The 24,782-nt window shown below is 39.2% G+C and overlaps 1 protein-coding gene across 4 annotated transcripts in view; it reads left to right on the top strand.

Moving 5' to 3' along the window:
* Positions 1–19,842, top strand: part of ARHGEF28 (Rho guanine nucleotide exchange factor 28) — a 283,144-nt gene extending 263,302 nt beyond the window's left edge. For 3 of the 4 annotated variants that reach the window (XM_090276382.1, XM_090276380.1, XM_090276383.1), the window contains one exon: positions 18,676–19,842. In XM_090276382.1, coding sequence (XP_090132508.1) covers positions 18,676–18,839 — 164 coding nt within the window. In that variant the 3' untranslated portion in view covers positions 18,840–19,842. The other variant, XM_090276381.1, reaches the window with a different exon arrangement.
* Positions 19,843–24,782: the final 4,940 nt, after the last annotated feature.

Here is a 24,782-nt window from a genome sequence, read left to right on the forward strand (position 1 = left end):
CTGCAAGATTGTGTGCCTTTAATACCTTAGTGGATTCTAGGTAGCAGACTTTAACAACTACCAACTTTTCTTCCTCGTTAGTGTTGAAATAGGTTTGTTTACTGAGGTACAGTACTGTTTATCAGTTTGGTGCAGGTACTCTTTGTACGGCTCTAGAGAGCATCTTTCTATATAAGTTATTTTTCATTTAGATCATTGTACGTGTAGTCCTGTGTGGCCAGGTATAGCAAATAAAAACTTAAGTGTGTTCTCCATAAAAAGCTTTAATTTATTCTAAACAAGTAGAAAAGCATGCATTGCTGTCATTTTAGGAAGAGGACACATAAACAAGTTAGCATTTAATTGTTATATCAGTAGCTATTAGTCAACCTATCTGTTCACTGGGGCATTTTTTAACAGTAAAGTAGCTTAAACACCAGTAAATTAAACACAGGTAGTTAGCTCCACATCAATGAAACACTTTCTTAAACCCTTTTTCTTCTGCTAAATCCAATTTAACAGTCCAGTGTATATCCCCAGGCAAAACAATTGTATTTGTTTAGTTAAATACACTCCTAGAATGCGAACCAATTTCCCTGGCAGGACCTTCTGCCTGTCAGCTTTAAAATATTGCCTGAAATATCACATATTCACTATAGCAATCTTAAAATTAAGTGTGGTGGCATCTGAAGAAATATATCCCTTTGCTTTACCCCAGACGGACTGAAAGGTACCAATGTGTTCTCAGCTGGTCAGTTCCCAGACACAGCTGGCTGAGGGGAGAAATCTTGTCCTGTTGTTCTGCTCGTACTTCAAGCCAAATAATAAATAAGCCTGCGCCTGAGTTTTGATCTGTGGCGATGTTAATTTGCTATGATTAATCACTGTTGAGTTTCCTTGGATAAGGGTACAGGGTATCCATTCTCTTTCTGGATGAGATATTAATTCAATTTAATTCAATATGTTAATGCTTCGTTTGAAAATTTACCTAAGGAAAAATGTAGTCTTACAAAGTTCCCAGTTATGCAGGATAGGACTCTGAGCCTTTGCTGAACAGTTTCACAGTAAGGCTGTGCAAAGTTATTTTCATGGTGACTCTCTGCCACAGTTCTCTTTGTGCAAATTTCATCACACTGCAGTTTTTTCTTCCTATAGCACAACATGCAGAATGCTTGGATTAGACAGAGAATATTTGGATCATCCACCAGAAATGCAGGACTGGTTCTCCGGTGAATTGAGGCCAGTTAGGAAGGAATGGTGCTGTAAGGCGTTGGAAGCAACATTTACAAGCAAAACATTGGCAGAGTTAATTTTATTTAATGACCTGCTTCCTACCTGTGATCTTGGCACCGTGTGCAGTGATTTGCAATCAATTAATCATACAGAATGTTGTAACACTGCAATAAGGGCATTGCACCCTGAGTCCCATAAATCCACCAGCAACAAAAACAGGAATTATGTGCTCAAAGCCCTCTTCATGTGAAACCTCGAATAAGAAGGTGATTTTAACATTGTTTTCTAACGTGTCCTCAGTAGCCTGGACGCTTTCTTGCAGATTCTGAGTTTTGAAGCTCCCATTTCTCAAAAATGGCTTGGCCCCTTCCTGGGCTGTCAGCCTAGGAGTTTGTTTGCCTCATTCAATGTAGACACTGGTCACTTAGGTGAGAAAATTCTCGATTCTTCTGGATTACTGAAAGAAGGTTATGGTTTTGGTTTTCCCCCCAAATTCAGAGCAGTTGTGCTCAGCTGCAGTAGGCCATATTTTTGGATGCCTTTGTAAGGATGATTCAGAAAGGAAGCATGTTTCCATCCAGGGACTACCCTGACATTTGCTAGAGGCAGATGGCAGAAGATGGGATGGGGTCATATTAGAAGTCAAGGAGATTTCACATACTCGGCTCTGCCAAAAACTCCTGGAATCTGCATGTTTAGGAGCTTAGCTTGTGTCCTTGTCATTTCAGATGTGTGCCCTCGAAGTTGAAGTTAACTGTTTAGCTATGCTGAATTTTTTCTTACTTCAGCATAAAATATGGGACTATTACATATTCTTAAAATTATATAAGCTTAAGTGTATGTGTGTTTTGTTGTCTTCACTTGCTTCCATATCTTTTTATCTGCAGGATGTTCTTATAACAATAATATGGAAACTTAATGTATATTCCATTTGATTACAATTGAACCCTCTTTTAAGAAATTAAGGCTTTCAAAGTTGATATTACTTCCAATGAGTTGGTTAAACTTCTGACTTTTGATGAATTTATTCCTACCAGAGTTGTGCTATTTTTGATTACTTGTTCATTTATCCAGATTTGCATGGCAGATTATACGCAAGTAGCTCATCCTGTATTTTTAGATGCTTGACGCTTCTGTTCAGCATGAGCTCTAAAAGAGACTCACAGAGATTTTCTTATGCAAACTATTATTCATTGGCACATAGGCTAGAGGGAGAAAGCACAAGGAAAAATTTCGACCAAAATGTGATGGTCTATTGGTCTGTGTGTAGTCACGAGATCCTGCTTTGCATTCAGGCTCCAGTGTGAGGAAGTGCAGTTGCACACGGATGTCTCCCTGGGGACTGTGCTCTGGAATCACACCCCCCGCCCCCAACACACACACACACCTTGAAGGGAGAATGCAGCCATACCGCAAGGGGGTGGGTGTCCTCAACTCAACTTAGGGTACTTGACTCAGCTACCTGCATAGATTTAAATTTTTTTGAAGTTATTTTATGCTAAACAGCAGCCTGAGGTAAAGCATTGCGAAAGATCAGATATTAAATTTGTCTTTTATGAGCTCCCTCTGCTCTGAGAGGTCTTAATGAAATGGGGTGAGTGGGGGGCCTGAATCTGAACTGTGCAAGCCTAAAAGCAAAGGAAATATTGGGGAAAATCACATTAAAATTATCCTGCTCAAAGTAGTTATCATTGCTCCTAGTAAGAATATGAAAGCATTTTTGCAAATGTTGCTGCCAGAAAATTAAAATACTTCCTTTTTGTATTCATCAGATAAGAGATGTGGATGTATTGAGATATAGAGATAGGGCAGGTGTGTTTGTCAGATTCAGTCTCTTGCCTACTGCAGTACCTAAGATATTCAGATGCTCACCCACACACACCTAGAGCCACCCACCCACCCACAGAGGCACATAGTTACATTTTTATTTTTATAAATCAAAGTGGGCTTAAAGGCAAAAGATTTATTTTCTGAAACAAACTTACACTACTATAAAAACATAGTTCTTCAAATTTATTTCTATGATGGTTATTGGTGATAATTTTCAGTTTTTTAAGAGATGATTATTTTCAGGTGTGTTTTTTTCTTTGTGAGACCATTGGCTAACTTTGAGAAGGTATGGTTCAAGAAAATTCAGAAGGTATGTTTCATCAAAGGCTTGATTAAATAACTGAATCAAGACTGATCCAGAAAATCCACTAAGGTCAGAACCTGCTTGGCAAATATTATTTTTTATCAAAATGACCAAAACCAGAGATGCTCCTGTGAGGAAAGTAGGTGATGTGCATTCAAAGGTGAGAAGATAAAGAGTCCACCTTCTTCCATCTCCTAAACTAAGTTTCATTAAAAACAGACCAAAAGCATACTTTTCCAGTATAATGAACTTTACATGAATTTGTTAGTACTTTTACGTGAGGGAGTTGAATGGATGAACACATGAATGCATGAAGGAATGTAGTTGATTAATGCTGAACAATGGAGATAGCTGACTGACATAGTGGTTAATATACAAGGCTTGGAACTTATGTCTGGGTTCATATTCCAGCTCTCATTTATTACCTATGAAATTTTAAACAGGTGTTTAAATGTACAGAGTGTGTCTGTTTTTTCCTCTATAAAATTGGACCTGCTTTGTAGGTGGGAGGAGAATTACGTAAGACAAACATAAACTACTTAGAACTTTGGAAGGACTCAGTAGACACAGTTGTTTTCACTGTTACTGCTGTACCTTGGGTTAAGGAAAGAGTAGCTCAGGAGGAAGTGCATTGGGTCACTTGAGCCCCTGGACTGCTCCCTAACTGTTTGCTCTGGTGACCAGAGAGGCTTACTCTGTCTTTTGGGGGTATTATTATTTAAGAAGGCACATCCCCCCCCAAAATGTTCCCCAACTCTAGTGGCTCTTACTAGGTTTTACATGACAAAAAGTTCCCATGATCAGATAATATGGAGAAATGCTAGTTCAGGGATTGCACAATTTTTCAGAATTTTTACTGAGCTCATGTGTACTGTGAATCTTTGCAAGTGCCACTTCCCAAGCCTATTTAACCACAGCATCCTCCTCTCTGTCCCAGCATCTTGCAAAGCTACTATTTATTGAAATGTACTGAAAAAAGCACTGATGTAAGTAGATATGGAAATCTTGCTGTGGCACACCCTTCAAATATATATTGTTTTCTCTTTTGGAAACAGTTCAAATCCAAACGACATATCCCCACACAATTCATCACATGGGTTGTCTTTTGAAAACCAAAGTCAACATGATAGATTTAAGATGGAGCATTGTTGAGCCCCCCGGCCAGTCTCTGGGCCTGTGGATAAGGGTTCATGTCCAGTCCTCTCATGGCTTGTCTGGGTCAGCTTTCTTGGGCTTATTCACACGTGCCAGGTGCTGAAGTCAGTCATCCCTGAGGAAGCACAGGCGGTTATGTGTTTGTACCTGGAGGACTGATCTGGCCTTGAACCTCTCAGTCTCAGTCTCATTCTACTCTGTCCAGTCTTATCCTGTGGTCTATCAAGTTCCCCCAGTCATGCAAAAGGGCAGGCCCCTACATCTTGTACATATATTTCCTCTGGGGGAATACCCTCTCCTCCATCCTTTATTCCCAACCTGGTTAACTCTTACTCATCTCTCAAGGCTTAGCTCAGGTCATTTTCTTCCAGACTCTATCCAGACTCTCTCAATCTGGATCACGAGCCTCTCCTGTGTGTGATCCATATTTTGTCACCTTTCCTCACTTTAGACTACAAAATGCTTTATATAGTTGATTTATATATTGATTAAGATGTAATGTGTATACAGTGAAATGCTCAGCGATGAACTCTGCTACTCAATCAGTTTTATGGAAAGAATGAATATCAAGGCACAGAATGTTTCCATCCCTCCAGAAAGCTTCCTCGTACCTCTCTCCAGCCAAACCCCATCCCCGGAAGCAAGCTCTCATCTGCTTTCCATCACCGCAGGTCCTCTTGTGCATTCGGGAATGGAATGGAATCAGACGCTGGATCTTTTTGTGTCCAGTTTGGTTTCTTACTCCCCTCAGTGTATTATTTTTGAGATTCATCCATGCTGTTGCATGAATCAATAGCTAGTTCCCTTTTATTACTGAATAATTTTGCATTGATACAGTTACCATTTACTTATCCATTCTTCTTTTGATGGATACCTGGCTTATTTCTAGTGTTTTGCTACTGTGAATGAAGCTGCTGTGATCATTCTTGTACAGGCTTTTTGTGAATCATGTTTTCATTTCTCTTGGATAAATACCTAGGAGTAGAATAGCTCCTAGAACAGGTACCTACTTAATTTTTAAGAAACTGAAACCATTTTTGAAGTGACTATAAACATCCTGGGTGCTGGGACAAGATCTTGTTCAACTCAGTTTCCCTGGTGGCTGGCCAAGTATAGGGCACACACTGGTTCTCAATGCTTATTGAAGAATGAGTGGGTAAGAAGCTCAAACCAGTTTATTTTGACATACCTTCTACTATTTGACAAAGAATGAAGGCTTTATCCATCAAAGGGATGAAAACTTAATTGGCTAAATATGGACTCATTCCAGGCAGGCAAACATCAGGGGCAATACAGCTCCCTTCTCCCTGCTCCTGGAACTGGATCTCTTATTCCATGGCAGCAGTGTGCGCAGGTGAAGCCAAGTGTGTAGACTGATAGGGGGCCATAAAAGGGTCCTGGGCACCAGTAGCTGCCATGCTTACCCCCTAGAGTTAAAACTAGCAACACTCCCATTTAAGACCCTCCACAACCTACTTACTTTTCCAGCACCCAACCTTCTTTTCTTAAATTTTATTTATTTATTTTTTAATATGCTTTATTGATTATGCTGTTACAGTGGTCCCAATTTCTTTTCCCTTTGTTCCCCTCCACCCAGTGACCCTCGTCCCTCCAGTTGTCCCCCGCCCCCGCTTAGTCCATGCCCATTGGTTGTGCATATAGTTCTTCTCAACATCTTCCTGTCTACTCCACTCCCTCCTACTATGCTTCTTAATTCCTCTGTACCATCTCCCTCCCTTTCCCCCATTCTCTCTCCTTGCTGACCTCCCCCCAGTATGTTCCCTATACCTATAATTCTTTTCCCACTCTTGTTGCCTACTTAAATTGCCTTTGTTTCAGTTCCCTAGCTTCTGTTGTTGGTTGTTGTGATACAGTTTTCATTTTAATGTTCATAGTTTTGATCCTCTTTCTCCTAAACAAGTCCCTTTAACGTTTCATATAACAGTGGTGTGGATCTGATGAACTCCTTCAGTTTTACTTTGTCCTGGAAGCAATTTCTCTGCCTTTCTATTCTGAATTACAGCTTCACTGGATAGAGTGATCATGGTTGTAGGTTTTTGCTTTTCATTACTTTGAATATTTCTTGCTAGTCCCTTCTTGCCTGCAGAGTTTCTTTCGAAAAATCAGCTGAGAGTCTTATTGGGACCCCTTTGTACATAGGTCTCTTCTTCTCTCTTGCTGCTTTTAAGATTCTCTCTTTATCCTTAATTTTTGACATTTTTGATTATAATGTGTCTTGCTGTGGTTCTCCCTGGGTCCAGTTTTTTTAGAACTCTCTGTGCTTCCTAGACCTCTAAGTCTATTTTCTTCCCCAAGTTAGGGAAGTTCTGCTTCATTATTTTTTCACATAATTTTTCAGTTTATAGTTCTTCACCTTCTAGCAACCCTATGACTTGGATGTTGGCCCGCTTATAGCTGTCCCATAGGTTTCTGAGCCTCTCTTTTTTCTCACTTTCATTTCCTCTTTCTGCACTGGTTGACTGTTCCTTCCCTCTGTTCCGATTTGTTGATTTGATCCCTGGTTTTCTTTCCCTCACCACTAATTTTGTATGTGTTTTTGTTCATTTCAGCAGGACTAGCCTTCATTCCTTCCCAGTCTTGTTTAAGATCTGCTGTTAGGTCTGCAAGCATTTTTATAACCAAAGCTCTGAACTGTGCCTCGGAAAGATTTCTTATCTGCTGCTTCATTAGATTAGATATTTGCTGTCTGGTCAGCTGCGTGGCTGGGATCTCTATCATGATCTGTGCCATCCTGACAGTTTTGTGTTTACCTTTGCTTCCTGGATGGGCTGTCACACCTCCTACACTATAGGGGCAGAGCCCCATGCACTTGTCAGAACTGGGTGACCCTTCTCACCACGCTGTGGTGTTTTCTGTGGTGGTAGGGGTCCAAGATGGATTCCTGCCATTCACTCCGCTGAAAGACCGGGAGCCTCTTCCTCCGTCCCCACACCTTCCGGGCCTCACAGTCCATGGCAATGGCGGTCTGCCTTCCCCGGTGTTGGAATCACAAGCTGATGGGTCTCGTCTGCAGCCAGGAATGCTCTCCAGGCGCTTCTCGCCTCCCCTTAAATACAGGTGTCTGAGCTTACTGCTGTCCTGCCACCTTCGCCTCTGCTGCTGCTGCCAACACAGCTTGACCTCTCTGCCCCGGCTTTGCCCCTCCTACCCATCTGGATGAACACCACTTCTTTATAACTTCATACGTTGGACTTCCGTTTATTTTCTGGAACTTCTGGTTATTTATAGTTTTGTGGTAGTTTTATTCCTTCTTAGTTGTGGAGGGAGATGGAGCGTGTCAGTCTAGGCCTCCATCTTGGCCAGAAGTCAACCCTCTTTATTTATCTTCTCAAACTAATATTCCAGCCAAACTTGACAACTCTTTTTTTCCTGCAGCATCTAGCATCTTCTCCCCCTGCAACAGTGGCACACTCCACCTGGAATACCTGCATAGGAAGCCATTTAAGGAGACATCTGGTCAGCTTTCAAGGCTCAGTTCAGATGCTGTCTCTCTGAAGTCTGTCCTAGCCACCACATCAGGAAGCTTTCTCTCTGGAGGATCCGAATGTGGTGTCCAGCTGTGGGCTGTATTCATTAGCCATTGAGCAGGAAGTCCTGTCTTGATTGCAGTTATCTGGGTTCACATCTTCCGACCCTATGACGGAATAGGCTTTTTCAGGGCAGCGTGCTTTGTGGCCCTCAAGGGTCTGGAAGGAATGGGGGCTACTAGTCACTAAGGGAGTAGCTGAGGATACTCTTCATGGTCCTTTCTTTTGGTGGCTAATTCCACTAAAGAGAAGTTAAATTCTATGGTAATGCTGTGGCTCCTTCTTAAGAAAGCAAGAGGTCTGTCTAAAAGGAGGAGAATATTGTGCCAACTTGGGATGCATGTCTGTTAGTAGATAATTAAAGCTAAATTAGCAAGCTTCTTTAGGTTCCAATGTTAGTCATAGGTCACATGTCAGAAAGGACAAATGTTAACAAGTTGAGGAGCTTCATAGGGCATTTGTAAGCATAAGACAATTTAAAATTGGGAAAGATGGCTCTAAGGAATAGAGCATTTTATCATGTGATACATATCCTCTTTTGATTGCTGTTTTGGTAGTTTAAACTCCTAATTTTTCCTCACTCTGAAAACTGTCTGCTTCTTTAATTGTATAATTTATTAAAAATATTCATTTTAAATTTAATTTTTAGAAACATAATATAATATCTTTACTGTGATAACAAACATAAAAGGGAAAAGAATGCCAAGGGTGTGAAGATCTGCATTAAACAAAACATTTTCTATATCTTAGGTTGTACTTTTAAAATTACTATAATTTTTGAGTGACAAAGTCAAGGATACGGTTGGAAAAGATATTTCAGGGTTTGGTTCTTGACAAATGTTATTTCAAACAAATAAGAATTACAAAAATAATGCTTCTCATTTTCCAAAAGAATTTTATGTTGCTCTGAAAACTGTAAGTATCAATTTCTTCAAACAGAAAAAGCATGTAAGTTCTTCAACATCTCACAGTTTTATAGATGATCAAGAGAAAACCTCATTTATAGACCTTTCAAAAATTGCATGCCATTTTTTAGTCTGGTAATAACATAATTATTAAGAAGTAGGTAGAACTAATTAGCTTGGGTATGTTTGGTATAATTGCATACCGCCTTCTGGTTTAGAGAAAAATACTGGATTTTGTGTGCTTAAGAATTTGAACAGCTGCTTTTCCCTCTACTGAACCAATAAGAAGTAAATGCAGCATTAAAATTCCTAGGTTGATTTCCTGCATTATTCACCTGGCAGAGAAATGAGTTCAATTTTTCTTTTCTCCGCAAAATGAGAGGTATAACTCTTTCCATGAGGGCAGGTAGGGTCATGCCGCAGGCAGTTCCCAGAAAGTCCACTTCATTGGCGTGGTACTGAGAAGTCCCTGGTCACTATATCCTTCAGAGGAATTCAGTGCCATGGAAATACTGCCCTGCCCTTGTTGCTGGAGACTTACACATCATTTTATTCAACACACTCTTAAAAAGTTGTCCCTGGTTTTTGGCAGGTACTCCAAGATTTGAATATCTTAATTTGTTTTGATCTAAAAACTGAACTTGGCATATTTTTGTCTACCTGAATGTATTATGGACAATTTCAGACATGTACAAAACTAAACAGAGAAGTATAACAACCACTCAACTTCAAAAATTCATGAACTTGTGGCCAGTCATGTTTTAGGTAGACTCATACTCTCCCACCCTGTATTATTCTGAAGCAATATCTAAAAAACATGTGTAAACACTTATTGATCGATAGCATTTCAGTATACATCTCTAAAAGATAAGGCTCTATATTTAACTTATTATCACACCAAGGAAAAAATTAACAAAAATTTTATAATATCAACGTATAATCAGTATTTAAATTTTCAATTGTCTTGTAAATGTGTGTGTGTACTTTTTCCAATTTGGCTTTTTTTCTGACTGAAGATCCAAATAAAGACCACACATTGCAACTGGTTGCTGTGTAGTTTAATGCATTTTTAATATGAAATTTTAATTATGAAAAATTTCAAACTTACAGAAAAGTATAGAAAATGTGCATTAGGCATGCATTTAACAAATGTTAACATTTTGCCATATTTGCTTTAGCTGTCTCATTGCCTTTGTTTAAAGGACGTGTTACAGATATGAAGTTCCTTCACCTTATCTTTTTCCTAGAGTTAGCCAATATTTATAATTGGTGCCTGTCATTTCCACAGTATATTTTTATGCTATCACTGCATATATATGTATCCATAAATAATGTTTTATTTTTAACACTTAAATAGCCTATCCCTCTTCTCCTGCCTCCTGTTCCCCTCTTTCTTCTTTCCTCCCCTCCCTCCCTTCCCCAGTCTCCCCTCTTTTCCCTCCCCTCCAGTCTTCTCCCCTCTCCTTCTCTTCTCTCTCCTCTCCTTCCTCCCTCTCTCTCCCTCTCTCTCACCATATATCTGTATGTATATATGGGTGTGTGTATGTCTTTTGCAACTTGTTTTTTCCACTCATCACACATATTCATACATACAGTGCAAATAGTTCATTTTACACTGCTGTATGCTATTCCATTATATGAATAAACAACAGCGTATTCATTACCCTACTAATGAGCAGTTGGGGTGTTTCTAATTTTTTTTTCTATTACAAATGAGCCTCAGTAAAAATCCTTTTATACACATCTCCTTGTGCACAAGAATGGGACTTGTTTAGATTATAACACCCAGAGGTGGTAGGGATGCCTTTGGTGTTGCTGGGTATTACTGATTTCTCCCTAATGTTGAGTAATATCACTTTCAGCAGCCATATATGAGCATGAGAGTTCCAGTTTCTTCAGGTACTCCCCAACACTTAGTACTTCTAAATTTTTGCCAATTTTATGGGTATGAAATAGTAACTTATTCTTTCAATTTGTACTTCACTAATTACCAGTGAGATTTCGTACCCTTTTTATTGGCTTTTTAGGTTTCCTCTTCTTTTTCTAATAGCAGATTTTGTCATTTCAAAAGTGTCCACTCTTAATTATACAGACACATTGATTCTTTTTGCATGGGCTCAATTTATTTTGTACTTTGAGAAGTCGTATTCAGAGAAGTCATGTTTACAAGTTATATGTGGCACTTGAAGAGTGGGAAAACATTTGTGAGAACTGAGCTTTTTCAAGGTGGAGAAAAGTCAATTGCATGGGCAGAAGTTACCTAAAATAATGTTGTTGACTATTCTGTTCTATCGTCCTGAGACTTTAACCATCTGCCTGGTTTTTTTCGTTTGCTTACTTTATTCCTATCTCCCACTCTGTTTTCCTCCAAAGCTCCTATTCTCTCTCAATAACTGATCGATATCTTACACACACTAAACACATCCAATATCTATCAGCTTCATTTTCCTTCTTAGAAATGTCCCTTTCCCGACCCTCTGCCCTCCTGTTTCCAGGTGCCCCTGTTGTTTTCCAGGCCTGCTATGGAGCTGTCCCCACGCCCGCTCTGGGCATCCCTTCACCTCTCGCCTGTGTTGGAGCTCTGTTCTCAATCCCATTCTTCCTCTACAATGGCATATTTCTTTATCTGGTGGAGCATAGCTCCAAATTCCCTAAGAAAAGGTCTGTTAAAAGCACATTTTTTTCAAATTCATTGAAATGTCTTTTTCATTTCATTTATTTATTTTTGCTCTTTTACACTTGTTTTTTATAATATATGTAGCTTAGAATTCTAGATTTAAAAAAAATTTTTTTTAGAATTTTGAAAGAGTTGATTCTCCCACTTCCCAAGGTGCTGTTGAGAAGCCTGTTGCCATTCTGATTCCTGACCCTTTGTTTATTACCTGTTCTTACTTTGTAGAAGCATTTAGAATTGCCTTTTTATCCCTTGCTGGATGAATTTTATAATATGCCTTAGTGTGTGTGGTCTTTTGTTAAAATTTTCTTTACTGGTTATTCATTAGGCTCTTTCAATCTAGAGACATATTTCTTTTGATCCTGAGAAATTTTGTTTTTCTTAAAAAATTGCTCCTCTTTAGGTGTATCTTACTGGAACTGTTTCTGGTTATAAGCTGGTTTTCTTGCAGTCTCTGATTTTTGTTTTTACTCTTTGTCTTTCCCTCTATTTCAATTTCTTCATGTTTTTGTTCTGCTTTCTGGGAGATGTTCTTATCTTTAAAAAATCCAGCTAGCATATTTTTCATTTCCAAGTGATATATCTTGTTCTCTTATGGTTTCTATTTTATGGAATCTTGTTCTTGTTGTGTGGCTGGAATATCTTTTAAAGAATCTCTTTGAAGATAGTGATTATGTTTTCGAAGTTTTCTCCAGCATTCTGTATTTTCAAGTTGGGCTCTGCTCCCAGCTTAGGCTGGTCTCTCTGTGTCGGCTCTAGGCTCTTTCACGGGCCAGAGTTACTTGCTATTGGAGACTGGTGTGAGGATTGAACTGGATGTTTGACTTAAGGGCAAAGGGCAAATAGTGTCAGTGGCTTGATGAGAGAAGCCCTACAAAGCAACACTATCTTGATTTTCATCTTAATTTTTCTGAGAAGACAGGAATTAGGCTAAACATTTTAAGGTGCTTGCTAAACATAAGAATTTCAAATAGGTGATTCCAAGTACTCTAATTACAGTAGGTAGAATTTTTGAATCGGGTATTCACCAATTCATTCATCCTTTTGACAATACATATTGACACCTACTATTATTATGAACTGAACTGTACTTTTATATTGTTGGACTAGACATACTACTTTTACTTCCTATTTCTTAAATGTTACATTTTAGTTTTAAGTAAACTCAAAAGGCTAAAGAATAGCCAAATTCCAAGAGAACCTTATTAATTCACTACCACAGTCAAATACACATAGGGTATAAAATGAGATCTTTTCTGAATTATATGTCACATAGGAGATGTTAGATTTTTTTTTCTAGGCAAGAGCAAAGACCATACCTGAATCTGTATCATTTTTTATGAGTAGCTATAAACTCAAATGAACCTCATCTGTTTTATGGAATAGGTTCATACAAATTGTGTATTTTTCCAGATAGATCCATGGCACTTGCCAATGATTTGTCATATGGTTGCATTAAAATTGATCTAAACACACTCAGCTTCCAAAGGAGGCCTCTAATTTATTGCCACAGTGTTCCATTTATGTCAGATACATAGAAGCTATACTGTTGTAATAACAGAGAACCCTTTATAATTTTATAGTCCAACTATGGACTTTAAAAAATGTATCATGGAACATTTCAAACATATACAAAACCAGAGAGAATCATTTAATGAACTCTAAGCCTAACGATTACCAACACACGACCAATTCTAGTTCATCAGTGTTCTTTTCTCTCCCCTCCTGGGTTGTGCTGTCTTACAAGCACATCCAGGACACCCCATCAATTCATCTGAAAATACCTTATTATCTTTCTCTAAAAGATATGGACTAATTTTTTTTAACATCAACACAATATCATTATTACGCCTAAAAAATTAGCAACTTTTACCTAAAATCATAGTCAATTCTTGAATTCCTCTGATTGTCTCAATTTTTTCCCCTTGGTTTGTTTGAATTGGGATCCAAGTAATTTCATATATTGTATTTGGTTTGTGTATCTCTTAAGTGTCTTTTAATCTGAAGTTCTCCTGTCCTTTTTTTTTTTTAATCTTACAAAACTGGGTTGTTTTTTTAAAAGACTTTCTTGGGGGGAAATTATTTTCTGAAAACTTTTCTTACATTCTGGATTTTGTTGATTGTGTCCCTGTGGTGTCATTTAACATACTCTTCTGCCTCTACATTTCCTATAGACTGAAAGTGGGGGATACATTTGATGTTTGACGAGATACAGGGCTTATGTTTTAACATGAAAAAAATCTTCATAAATGGTGTAATATATTTCCTATGTTGTATATGTTATATATTTTCTGTTTGCATCCTATTAGGAGACTTACCATGTCTGTTTCTCCTTTTGTGTTATTAAGGTTGATCTGTGGGTTTGGATGTTATCAGTTTGATCCATCCCATTATAAAGTTTCCCATCATCTCTTCTCCTAATAATTTCAGCAGCCATTGCTGATTATTGCCTGGGTCCGCTATAGACATTATATACAAAGCTAAGAGGTTCTGAATTTGGGAAACCTCACCTATTTCCAGCTTCTCTCCCATGATTTATTCTAGCATTTTGGTCATTGATTGTCTCTTTCTTAGCCTACAATAGGTTTCTCATTTTCTAGTGCAGTATTCCCCAAAGTATCCTACATGGCACACAACACTGTAAAGTACACTGTGAGGGTATCTTGCTGAGTCTGGGAATTGGCACATACTGTTTTTCCCTCTGAAATTTATAGTAGAGGTGAGCCCGTTAAAGTTCTGAGGACCCTGTCAATAAAGAAACTTTATTTACCCAGTGTTTCATCAACTTACTTGACCACTGTATTCTTTCACTACTACTACCAATTAAGCATCCTGTTGGGAGAAACACACTTTAAAAAAATAAATAAAAAGAAACACAGCTTTTGAAATGTATCTCAAAGAGGGGAAGGTAGAAGCAATTGCCCCATTCTCCCATGGAGCTTGCTGATGTTGAGGTTATGACTCCTTAACATTGGCACCCTCTAGGGAGAAGAAGGACATGAGAGCAAATCAAAGTTCAGACAACAGAGAGAACTGGCATATCATAGACTGTCTTGTGTTAATATAATCACATCTTCTTTGTATTGATTGCTTCAATTACTGTGTTTCTTGTCAGCATTACCTATATAACCAACATAGGTTATTCCAAATATGTCAGTTACTGATAAGAAAATAAAGTCCAACTCTAATAGTCACAACTTAAAAATTAATATTTTATTTCTTATATTACAAACCCGTACATGCATACCACACACATGCACGTGTGCACGCACACACACACACACACACCCAGAGCACACTTTTGTTATTTTGTCTCAGGTGCAGTATTGGTACATGAGGAATAGTAAAGGGAATCCTAGCACTCATTGAGATTGCTGGCTTCACGTATTGACTCCAACGTGGTTTTTATGCCAGAGGCTCACATCCTGTTTGTGGCTCACTATGGAAAATGGAGTTGAGCAAAATAAGGGACAGAGACCAATTTTTTTCCTTTGCTCTGAAGACACCTCGAGCTTTGTACAAGAAGTGTTTTCCATTAGAAGGAAAATGCTGTGCATTAATGCTCCTGAGGAAAAATAACGATTGCCAGTAATGCCATCAGGAAACGATTTTTAACATGTTTCACAGTACAAGCATGAATCAATCATTAAATAGGGAATACAACTAACTTTGCAGGCTTGGAACATTAATGACAACATTTTTTGGAGGTAGAGTTATTTTAGGAGAGTGTGAATTTTGATTTTAGAAACATGCACAAGGGATATAGTAATGAGTGCAAGTCAGACGCTTCATTAAAATAAACAAGAACAGAGCCAAGACGTGAAGACACGAACCTCTCTTTTGTGAGTTTTGTTGAGGAGAATGGAACAGGATAAGACATGGCTGAAAAAGGCATCGCCAATAATCTCAACAGTGGACTCAACGTACCTTGTTGCACTGGCCTGCCGGATGCCTGGTCACAGGGCTCACTATGAAGCTAAATTTAGACCTTGGACATTGATCTTTGTAATGAAGACTATACTAGTGCTTTTTAATCTCAGTAAAGCTTTTGTTTAAAAATTATCACGATTTAAAAGGCTTTTCTCTTCAGAAAATGCAGACTAAGGCAGACTACATTAATTAAATAATTTTAAGTGATAGCCCCTTCTGACTTGTCACGAACCTGTTCTTTATGACACGTTACCCTTAAGTAGGCTGTTCACAGAAGGAAAGATCAAGGGCAGGTCAGGACAGTGGACCTTATCTTACACTTATTAGGTAGTTTTGCAAATCCTATCCTTGAGGACTGGATGTAGGCTCAACTCCAATATGTGTTATTGGGAGATTGAAGGTAGAGGAATGGGACACATGTCTGGAAATTACCCTAAAAACATTATTTTAAATGCAACTGAAGGTAATAAATGTGAATTTATTGAACATAAAGCAGTTGAAAATATATACCATTTGTGGCACTTCTAGAATATTATTTGGTGAGTCACTGAGCCAAAACACAAATGCAAAAATTCTCAAGCAGTGTAAGAAGCTCAAGAGGTCTGTATGATGATTTCAGTTGGACCCTCCATGAACTGAGGCCTGGAAGGGAAATGACTTGCCCAAGGTTACATTGCGGTTTAAAATATTGTATTCACTTCTCAGTTTAGGAGGCACTTTGTTCATTTTTCATATGGCACATCATTGCATCTTACACCCTGAGTTTAGATTCTGGTCCTGAAAATAACCAATGGTTCAGTTAGTTCAGAAGAATAATGGTAATGGTGAGCTGATTTCCATGGTTGAATGTCATCCCGGGCCCCAGTGTCACTCCCCTGATAGTTTGCTGTCCCAACAGCTGATGAGCAGAGAAAAGTGTGAAAGTGATAAATGCAAGTGTCAACCAACAGGTTGCCACGAAGGCTAAAAACAGGAAGATTAGGGAAGTGCCTTGGCCATCAGTGCAGAAGTTTTCAGAAGACTAACTTAGGCTCCATAGTGGATCTAAGTTAGGAAATTTCTCATGAAGGATGAAGTTTTAGGATATGAAGAAAAGTTCAGTTAACTAGGGAAAAAAAAAAAAAAAAAAACCTGCCCCAAGATTCTACCTCTCTGCCTGGCTTAACCGGGCTTTTGGGCTTTCATGTGTTTTATCTTATTTGTCCTTATTTTAAGGTCGACAATGCTCACTTGTTTTATGTCAAATTTATGTCAACCAAGAGGGAAAGTTGTGCTAAGACACTAGATTGAAAGGTTCTTTGTAGTTTGAAATTTTGTTTCATTATAGTAGTATTTGGTTTTTAGTTGGCCACGTTATGATTGTGTTAATATTTCTTTGCTTATTAAAAAAATGAGGTATTCTATTTCTATGTCGAGTGGTTTGCAGGCATTTGAATCACAAATCAAATTGGATGGTTAACTTTATTCTCCAAGAATTCTGTTTTTTGAGTCAGTGAGGTTTTATTTTAGCAAATGGTTTTTTGAGCTTCGGGTTCTATGTAATGATCCTGGTCTCGAGGGAAAAAAGTGTGGAAAAAGGTTGCTGACCTTGAGAAATATACAATTGCTGTGCTGGAGTTCTTTCGGGGTTGAAGTGGAGTAATAATATTAGAAATCACCAAACGGTTTTTAATTTCAAAGACAGACTGTCTGACCTTGCCTAAATAGTTCAGGCAGAAACCAAGAGGAACACGGAGAAGGAAATTGAGTTCCCCTCCAGGTGACACACACCACAGCCACCTCCATTAATACATCTGGGATTATAACGTGGGCCATTCACTTGAGGGTCCAGCAAGCTCTTGCCTACAGATGTATTTTTATTCTTATTTGAAAGAATTCAGATTAAATTTATATACCCCCTTACACACACACATGCACACACAAATTACCACCCCCACCTCCAATTAATTCTTTGTTTTCTATCTTCCTGAACTAGGGACTAAAAGTTAACTTCAGATAAAAGAATTCTTTCTGATATATATTTGGTTATTTGGCTCTTTTTGAACAACTCTTTTCTTGAAACCATTGGGGGTACTTCCTAGATACAGATACCTAGACTCACCAGTATTATAGATTCTTTGCTAACAGTTTCACACTCAGAGGAAGGAAACTTACATGGACTAAGGGCTTTCCTTGTGCCCGGCACAAGGAAATAAAATGTGGCAAGCATTATAATAACTTCTTGTCCTTGACGAAAAAAAAAGCAGGTGGGCCTCAGGGCTAAACATCCTCCCCACCTGTGTTTCCATGAATACTCGGCTGTCTGCTCCAACTGGAGCTGGTTATTTGTAATTTTGCTGTAGAGCTGAGCCTCAGGGAGGATGGTCAGTGGAACAAATGCAAAGAAAATGGTTTGCAGCATTTTCTTCATATCAAAAGCCCCTTTGCCTCCCATTTAAACCATATATTAGAGGGGTTTACCAGAAGGAAAGGAGAATAGACTATGCCCTGCTGTTGCTAGGTAACAAAAAAAGAAAAAAATATCCCAGTCATAGTTGATATTGGAATGATTTTCTCTAGGAACCTGGCTACTCTCGCTAAGTGATTTGCGCAGTGTTGACAGATTTGCATAATGGTGAGGCTAAAGGGTCTCCATCCTTCAACTCCTTTCTCCCCACTCTTTACCCACACCAACAAAATCACAGATGTATTATTTGTCCTGAGGTTAATTCTTGACTTTGAGATATTTGAGAGAAGGTGCTATGCAGATGCAAATATAGTTAATTGCACGTAGCTAGAGTATATACTGTATTTCTAAGATTTTGAACCCACTTAAAAAAATAAATGGGTACCACTTTCTCAGCAGTAGCAGTGTTTTCACAGCCCACAAATAGTGACAAGTCTCTGTTTACTTGACACTTCCCTAGGACTATTTTATAAAGGTTATTTTTAGTTGCAGGAAACATTTGTACACACAACCAACTATATCTTAATGATATTGATTAAACCATTAGATACCCGTTTTGTCTCTCACTGGACTCCACCATTCTCTCCGCGGCTGACTAAGTCATGGTTCATCACCTGCCTTGTGAGTCTCGAGCTGACTCTCCTGTGACCTGTGCTGCCTGTCTGTTGCAGATTTGGACATCTCTGAGACCGAGTGCCCAACTCCTCCTGACTCCAATCCACATGCCCCTGAGCAGCAGACGTTTACAGCAGAAGCAAAGCTAAATCTGCAGACAGCGACCAGACAAGACGGGGAAAATGGAGATGGAGCTGAAGAAAATATTGTTTACCTCTAATTGTGCTGTTGTTATTTTTCCAAACAAAACAAAACACTGGCATTGTGGGGCAAATTTTTTTCCCCTTTCCTGATGTGTGTGTGACTGTGTCCAAATTGCTTTAAGAGTAATAGTTAATATTGCATGCACGTTCCCTTTTTGGGCATGAGTCTAATAATTAAATTATTGAAACCAGTCTGTTTGTATAATCGTTAACTTACCACACCTAATGTCAGATTTCTGGAGGAGAAATTAAATAAGCAAAAATATTTTCAAAGTTATGGTTCTGGACCAAAATTCCATATTGCATTTTCTACAGAATCATCTGGTTTTTGAAATGCCTTTTAAGACCTAGATGAAGCAATTTGAATGAAAAGAATGTACTCGTGATGGGCACTTTCACAATCACAGCAGCTGATTACAGAGAGTGGCCTCAGCGCCCCCTAAAGGCAGAGGAGGATGTGGCAAAGGTCTTTTCTTGGTTAGTTTTTACCTGCTAATTTCTCTTTGGAACATCAAAGAGGTTGCTCCTGCTGGTGATCTGTTACAGTCACCATGGAACCAATGGGCACTGTCTGGGCACTGTTCTGAGCAGGAGGCCACCGTGCAATGGACACAATTTGGACTCCTTGACCTTGGCCACATGCTTGCAGATGCACTTTCTTGGTTTTCATGCTGGTTGTTTTTCAAGCCACATCTTTCAAGAGAGCCCAGAGGCAAAGCCTCAGCCCTGTCAATTTTGATGTAAATGCTTCTCTCACCTGGCCCTATTTCTGCCAGGCCTGGGAGCACCAGCTACCACTCTACCAGCATCTCTGCCGTGCAGTTCTTTAAGGACAAAATCTGTTCTCTCAGCAAATCTTGCTGCCAGTTATGTGCTTTTCCAGTCGGAAAGCTGGCACATTCTGCCTTCAGAGTAATATGTGTCTCTGTTTGAGAAACAAACCAGAAAATGTTTTCAGCTTGTTCTTCAGATATACTCGTACATGTTTTGGTCAGTGTCAATAAATAACCTTTACCTGTCTCTTTTACTTTGAAATTTTAACGTCGTATAGGACCATAGTAAAATACACATTTCACACACAAACACAACCTCCTCTTATAAAAGTGGAGATAAAGGGGAAGCACTAAATCACCCAGAACTGCAACACTTACCAGGAGAGAGCTATGATAGGAAGGGGGAAAATTCACCCAGATTCCATTGTTCGCTTGTTTCTTTCCTACTTAAAGTTGCCAGTTGAATACTCACTTGATATTTTTCACTTAGACAAGTTAAATCTTAATTTTTGTTAAGAAAAAAGCAAAACTCCTTGAGGGGAGCATTCTTTTTTCTGACTCATTGCTTTTGGCCATTTTGATCACAATCATATTAAATTCAGAGACAAATCTTCACAGAATGCATACTGCTTATTAAAATTTTAGTCAATCACTTCACCTCCAAGCTGAACTCCTACTAAATTATAAGACACATCTTTCATTCCTAAAGACACCTAAAGGAAAGAAAACCCCTGTCTTCCCTCTTGCTCCAATCAAGTTTATTCCAGAATCCTATGTCCCCAAAATAAAAGCCATATAGATATTTCAGTCTAAATGCTTGCTACAACTATTGTATAAACATCTTCCCTTTTTCCTACCAGTGGATATGGGAATATCTATACTTGAAAATATTTTAAAATGTTCAAAATATCCATGGAGTTCTTTAAAAATGTGTGCTCAGTTGATTTTTAAGATCTTCAAAATATTTGTGTAGCCACCCTGGGAAGCCTTAGCATTTTTTGAGATACCTATATTCATAGGTTCCTCTTTAATTTTATAGTTTTTTAACAATATAACTAAGTTTCAACGCTTTTTTGATAAGTTCTTCCTTTTCACTTTGGCTTCACTATGTAATAAGCCCAAATCTCAACAGTGGTCACTCTGTGGCTCCCAACAGAAACTCCTGGTAGAGGCTTCCGGCCAAGATGAAGTGTAGACAGACATGCTGCGTCTCCCTCCACAACCACAAGAAGGAATTCAGCTACTTCAAAACTAAAAACAACCAGAACTACCAGAAAACTGAACTGCATGGAAGTCCAACAAACAAAGATATAAAGAAGAAACACTCATCCAAACAGGTAGGAGTGGCAAAGCTGGGGCAGAGAGGATGTGGTGTAGTGGTGGTGGCAGCGGTGGCAGCAAGGCAGTGGTGGTGGCTGACAGGTGCAAAGAGCAGTCACACATAATAAAAGTCAAGAGAGACACCTGGGAAGTGATCCCAGCACCAGACCAGATTGCACAGCTCATGGTTCCAGTGCTGGGGAAAATAAAGCCTCATGGTTTTGGACTGTGAAAACCAGTGGGATTTGGGGCAGTGGAAGAACCTGCCAGTCTCTCAGCAGAGCCCGTTTGTTTAGAGAGCCCCCACGGTCCTAGAACATATGCAGACCCAACCACTCTGGGAACCACAACCAGGGCAACAGCTAGAGGAGCGCCAGTCCCATATGGGGAGTGAGAGAAGTGCCTAGAAAAGAGATGAGTGCTGAGCAAGATGCCTCCCCCATATACAGCACTACGACGTGGTGAAATGGGTTGTCCTGCACTAACAAATAACTAAAGCCCTACCCCTTACAACATAACAGGTGCGACAACTCTACTTAATACACAGAGGCAAACACAGGAGCCTGTTAAGTTGAGGAGACAGAGAAGTATGGCCCAAAACAGGGAGCAGATCAAGTTTCCAGTGGGAGAACTGAGTGATGAAGAGATAGCCAACCCAGCATATGAGAGTTCAAAACACTGGTGATAAAGATGTTTACAAGCTTGACAGACATGATTGAGTATGGCAAACACTGAAGAGAAGAAGTGAAGGGTATACTAAGTGAAACAAAGGAAAATCCACACAAAACCAATGGTGAAGGGAAGGAAGTCGGGGTGTAAATCAACTATTTGGAACACAATAAAGAAATAAACAGTCAACCAATACAGAATGAATAAACAAGAATTAAAAAGCACTAGGAGAAGCTTAGGAACCTCTGGGACAACTTTAAACATCCCAACATCCAAATCATAGGGATGCCAGAAGGAGAAGAGGAAAAGCAAGAAATTGAAAACTTATTTGAAAAAATAATGAAGGAAAACTTCCCAAATTTGGTGAAGGAAAAAGACATACAAGTCCAGGAAGCACAATGAGTCCCAAACAAGTTAGACCCAAAAATGAACACACCAAGATACATCATAATTAAAATTCCAAAGGTTAAAGATAAAGACAGAATCTTAAAAGCAGCAAGAGAGAAGCAGAAGGTTACCTACAAAGGGGTGCGTATAAGACTGTCAGCTGATTTCTCAAAAGAAACTTTGCAGGCAAAAACAGACTGGCAAGAAGTATTCAAAGTGATGAAGAGCAAGGACCTACAGTCAAGATTACTCTATCCAGCAAAGCTATCATTAAGAATGGAAGGGCAGATAAAGTGCTTCCCAGACAAGGTAATGCTAAAGGAGTTCATCAACTCCAAGCCCTTATTATATGAAATGTTAAAAGGACTTATTTAAGAAAAAGAGGATCAAAACTATAAACATTAAAATGACAACATACTTAAAACTATCAACAACTGAATCTAAAAAATAAAAACAAAAACAAACTAAGCAAACAACCAGAATAGGAACAGAATCATAGGTATGGGGATCACTTGGAGGGTTATCAGCAAGAGGGGGAAGGGGGAGAAATGGGGAAGTGGTGCAGCAATTAAGAAGCATGATCGGTTGGTACAAAATAGACAGGAGAATGTTAAGAATAGTATATGAAAGGATGAAGCCAGAGAACTCACATGCATGACCCATGAACATGAACTAAGGTGGGTGCGATTGCTAAGGTGGGGGTACTGGGCAGAGGGGAGCAAAGGGAAAAAATTGGGACAACTGTAACAGCATAATCAATAAGATATACTTTAAAAATAAAATAAAAAAGAACTACTAACCTTCAGAGAAGACCACCCTATTTCCCAGCATAATAAACATGTTTTCCTGAAAGGATCTACTTTTCCTATGAACTGAAGAGCTTAAATAAGACAGTCATCCCTTTCAAGATTTCTTGTGGAAAGATAAACTGTTTTGGCTCTGTCCCTTCCAGGCTGCATGCATTTATATGCCATCTTATTTTATAGTCCAAGCTACTCTGTATTTCATCAGAACTACATAATTACTAGAGTGATGAGACACTTTCCAGCCAACTTACAATTAGAACCCTGTTCATTCAGAAAAGGGTAAAATAAAATTACTTGCTAAAGAGGTGGTGGTGGTGGCGGCTGGGTGTGTGTATGTGTAAGAGTTCTATGTAAGCTGAAGGTGAGCTTAATTGAATCATGGGATGACAGATAAAGAAGAAAAGAGTATGTACTCTTCACTGTGACCCTGGTCCACCTTTCAAACTCAGAATCAACCTGAGGTTATTAAGGTTCAACCATCTCTGTTTTTGTCATTGAGAGGCATAGCAGTTGGGAATATGAACTTGAGCCAGATCTTCAACTTGCTGTGTGTCTTTGGTATTTCACTTCAAATCTTAAGGTCTCAATTTCCTCATCTATAAAACAGAGATGATTACTTAATTGTTGTGAGAATTAAATGATTAATATGTGCAATATGCTTAGAACAGAACGTGGGACATAGTTATCACTCAATATATGCTAGCTAGTATTTATCATATCATTAAAAAAATCTCTTCATAATTGCTCAGCCTGGTCCCAGCCCTTATGCAAATGGCCCCTGCACAGCCAGAAACAATGAACAGAGAAGTCAAATGCCTGGAGGTGGCTAGTTATAAGACTGGACTAGGGTTTGGTAAGGTTAGCTTTCAACTTATTTGCATCTCTAAACCTCCACTCAACTTATTCATTCATGTCTGCTAAAGGCCAAACAATATGTTAGGAATGAAATCAAGATTAATAAACCTGCAAGTTGTTGGAAAAGACAAACACATGAACAGATATGAAGAAGTATAGTTGCTATGGGAGCTCATAGGGAGTGCATGTTGGGGCCAGTAATAGACAAAGGGAGGGAGTTGTCCTAAAGTAGCAGATGCCTGAGGCTGGAAGGGTAAGTAGAGAGTCGGAGAGAGGAGAAAAGATATTCCAAGCAAGGAGAGCAACCCAAACAAAAATCTAGAAGCACAAATGAAAGACGTGAGAGACACTGGAGAACACATTGGGAGGCACAGCAGGGCAAGTTCCTCCCTCTGGATTAAGGTGTCCAGTGAGAACTTCTGTCTGTGTTTGCCTCATCATACACTCTTGTACAAATTGTGAGGAACACAGAAGTTTCTCTCTCTCTACCTCTCAACTTGGTAACTGATCAGGTTCCAAGTAGAGCGAGGCTATGGAGGAATAGTCCCCTCACCCTCAACCTTCCACTCCCACCTCCACCATAAAGGAACTGGGCTCTGGTCAGTTGGTCAACTGGGTATCTGCCTACTTGATCCTAAGCCACAAGAAACCAAGAGTAAAGAAATCGCTGAAACAACATGAAGGTGCTACTAGAACAGAGGGGTCCACAAGGATGCCTCAGGGTGCTCCCACAGGACAAACTGATGACTTATAGGAGTCGAGGCAGAGTTTTAAGTGGAGGGGGTAAAAACATGCATCCTCACTTTGCTCTTATGTTTTAGTTTCTTATCTTTGTTCGTTAAGGTTTTTTTGGGTGGGGTGGATTATATTCCTGTTTCATTTTGCTCGACTGTTGATTTCTATGCATTGCAGGAAATAGCCACCTCTCCCAGACTTGAAGGTGTAGCCTCATGTAGGAGATGGGCCTTACTATCACTCCTGCCCTAGCTCTTGGTTGTCTCTTTAACCTCTGTGATTGTCCAAGCAGCATATTTTATTTTTCAGTGGCTCCCAGTAGTGAGTGTGTGCAAAGACCTGTCAGCGTCCCATGGGGGTGATCTCAGTCAGCATCTAGATTCAGGCTGATTAGAAACCAGACCCTTAGAAAGCA

This window comes from Furipterus horrens, unplaced genomic scaffold, assembly GCF_987537825.1.
Source record: "Furipterus horrens unplaced genomic scaffold, mFurHor1.1.pri manual_scaffold_5, whole genome shotgun sequence".
NCBI lineage: Eukaryota > Metazoa > Chordata > Mammalia > Chiroptera > Furipteridae > Furipterus > Furipterus horrens.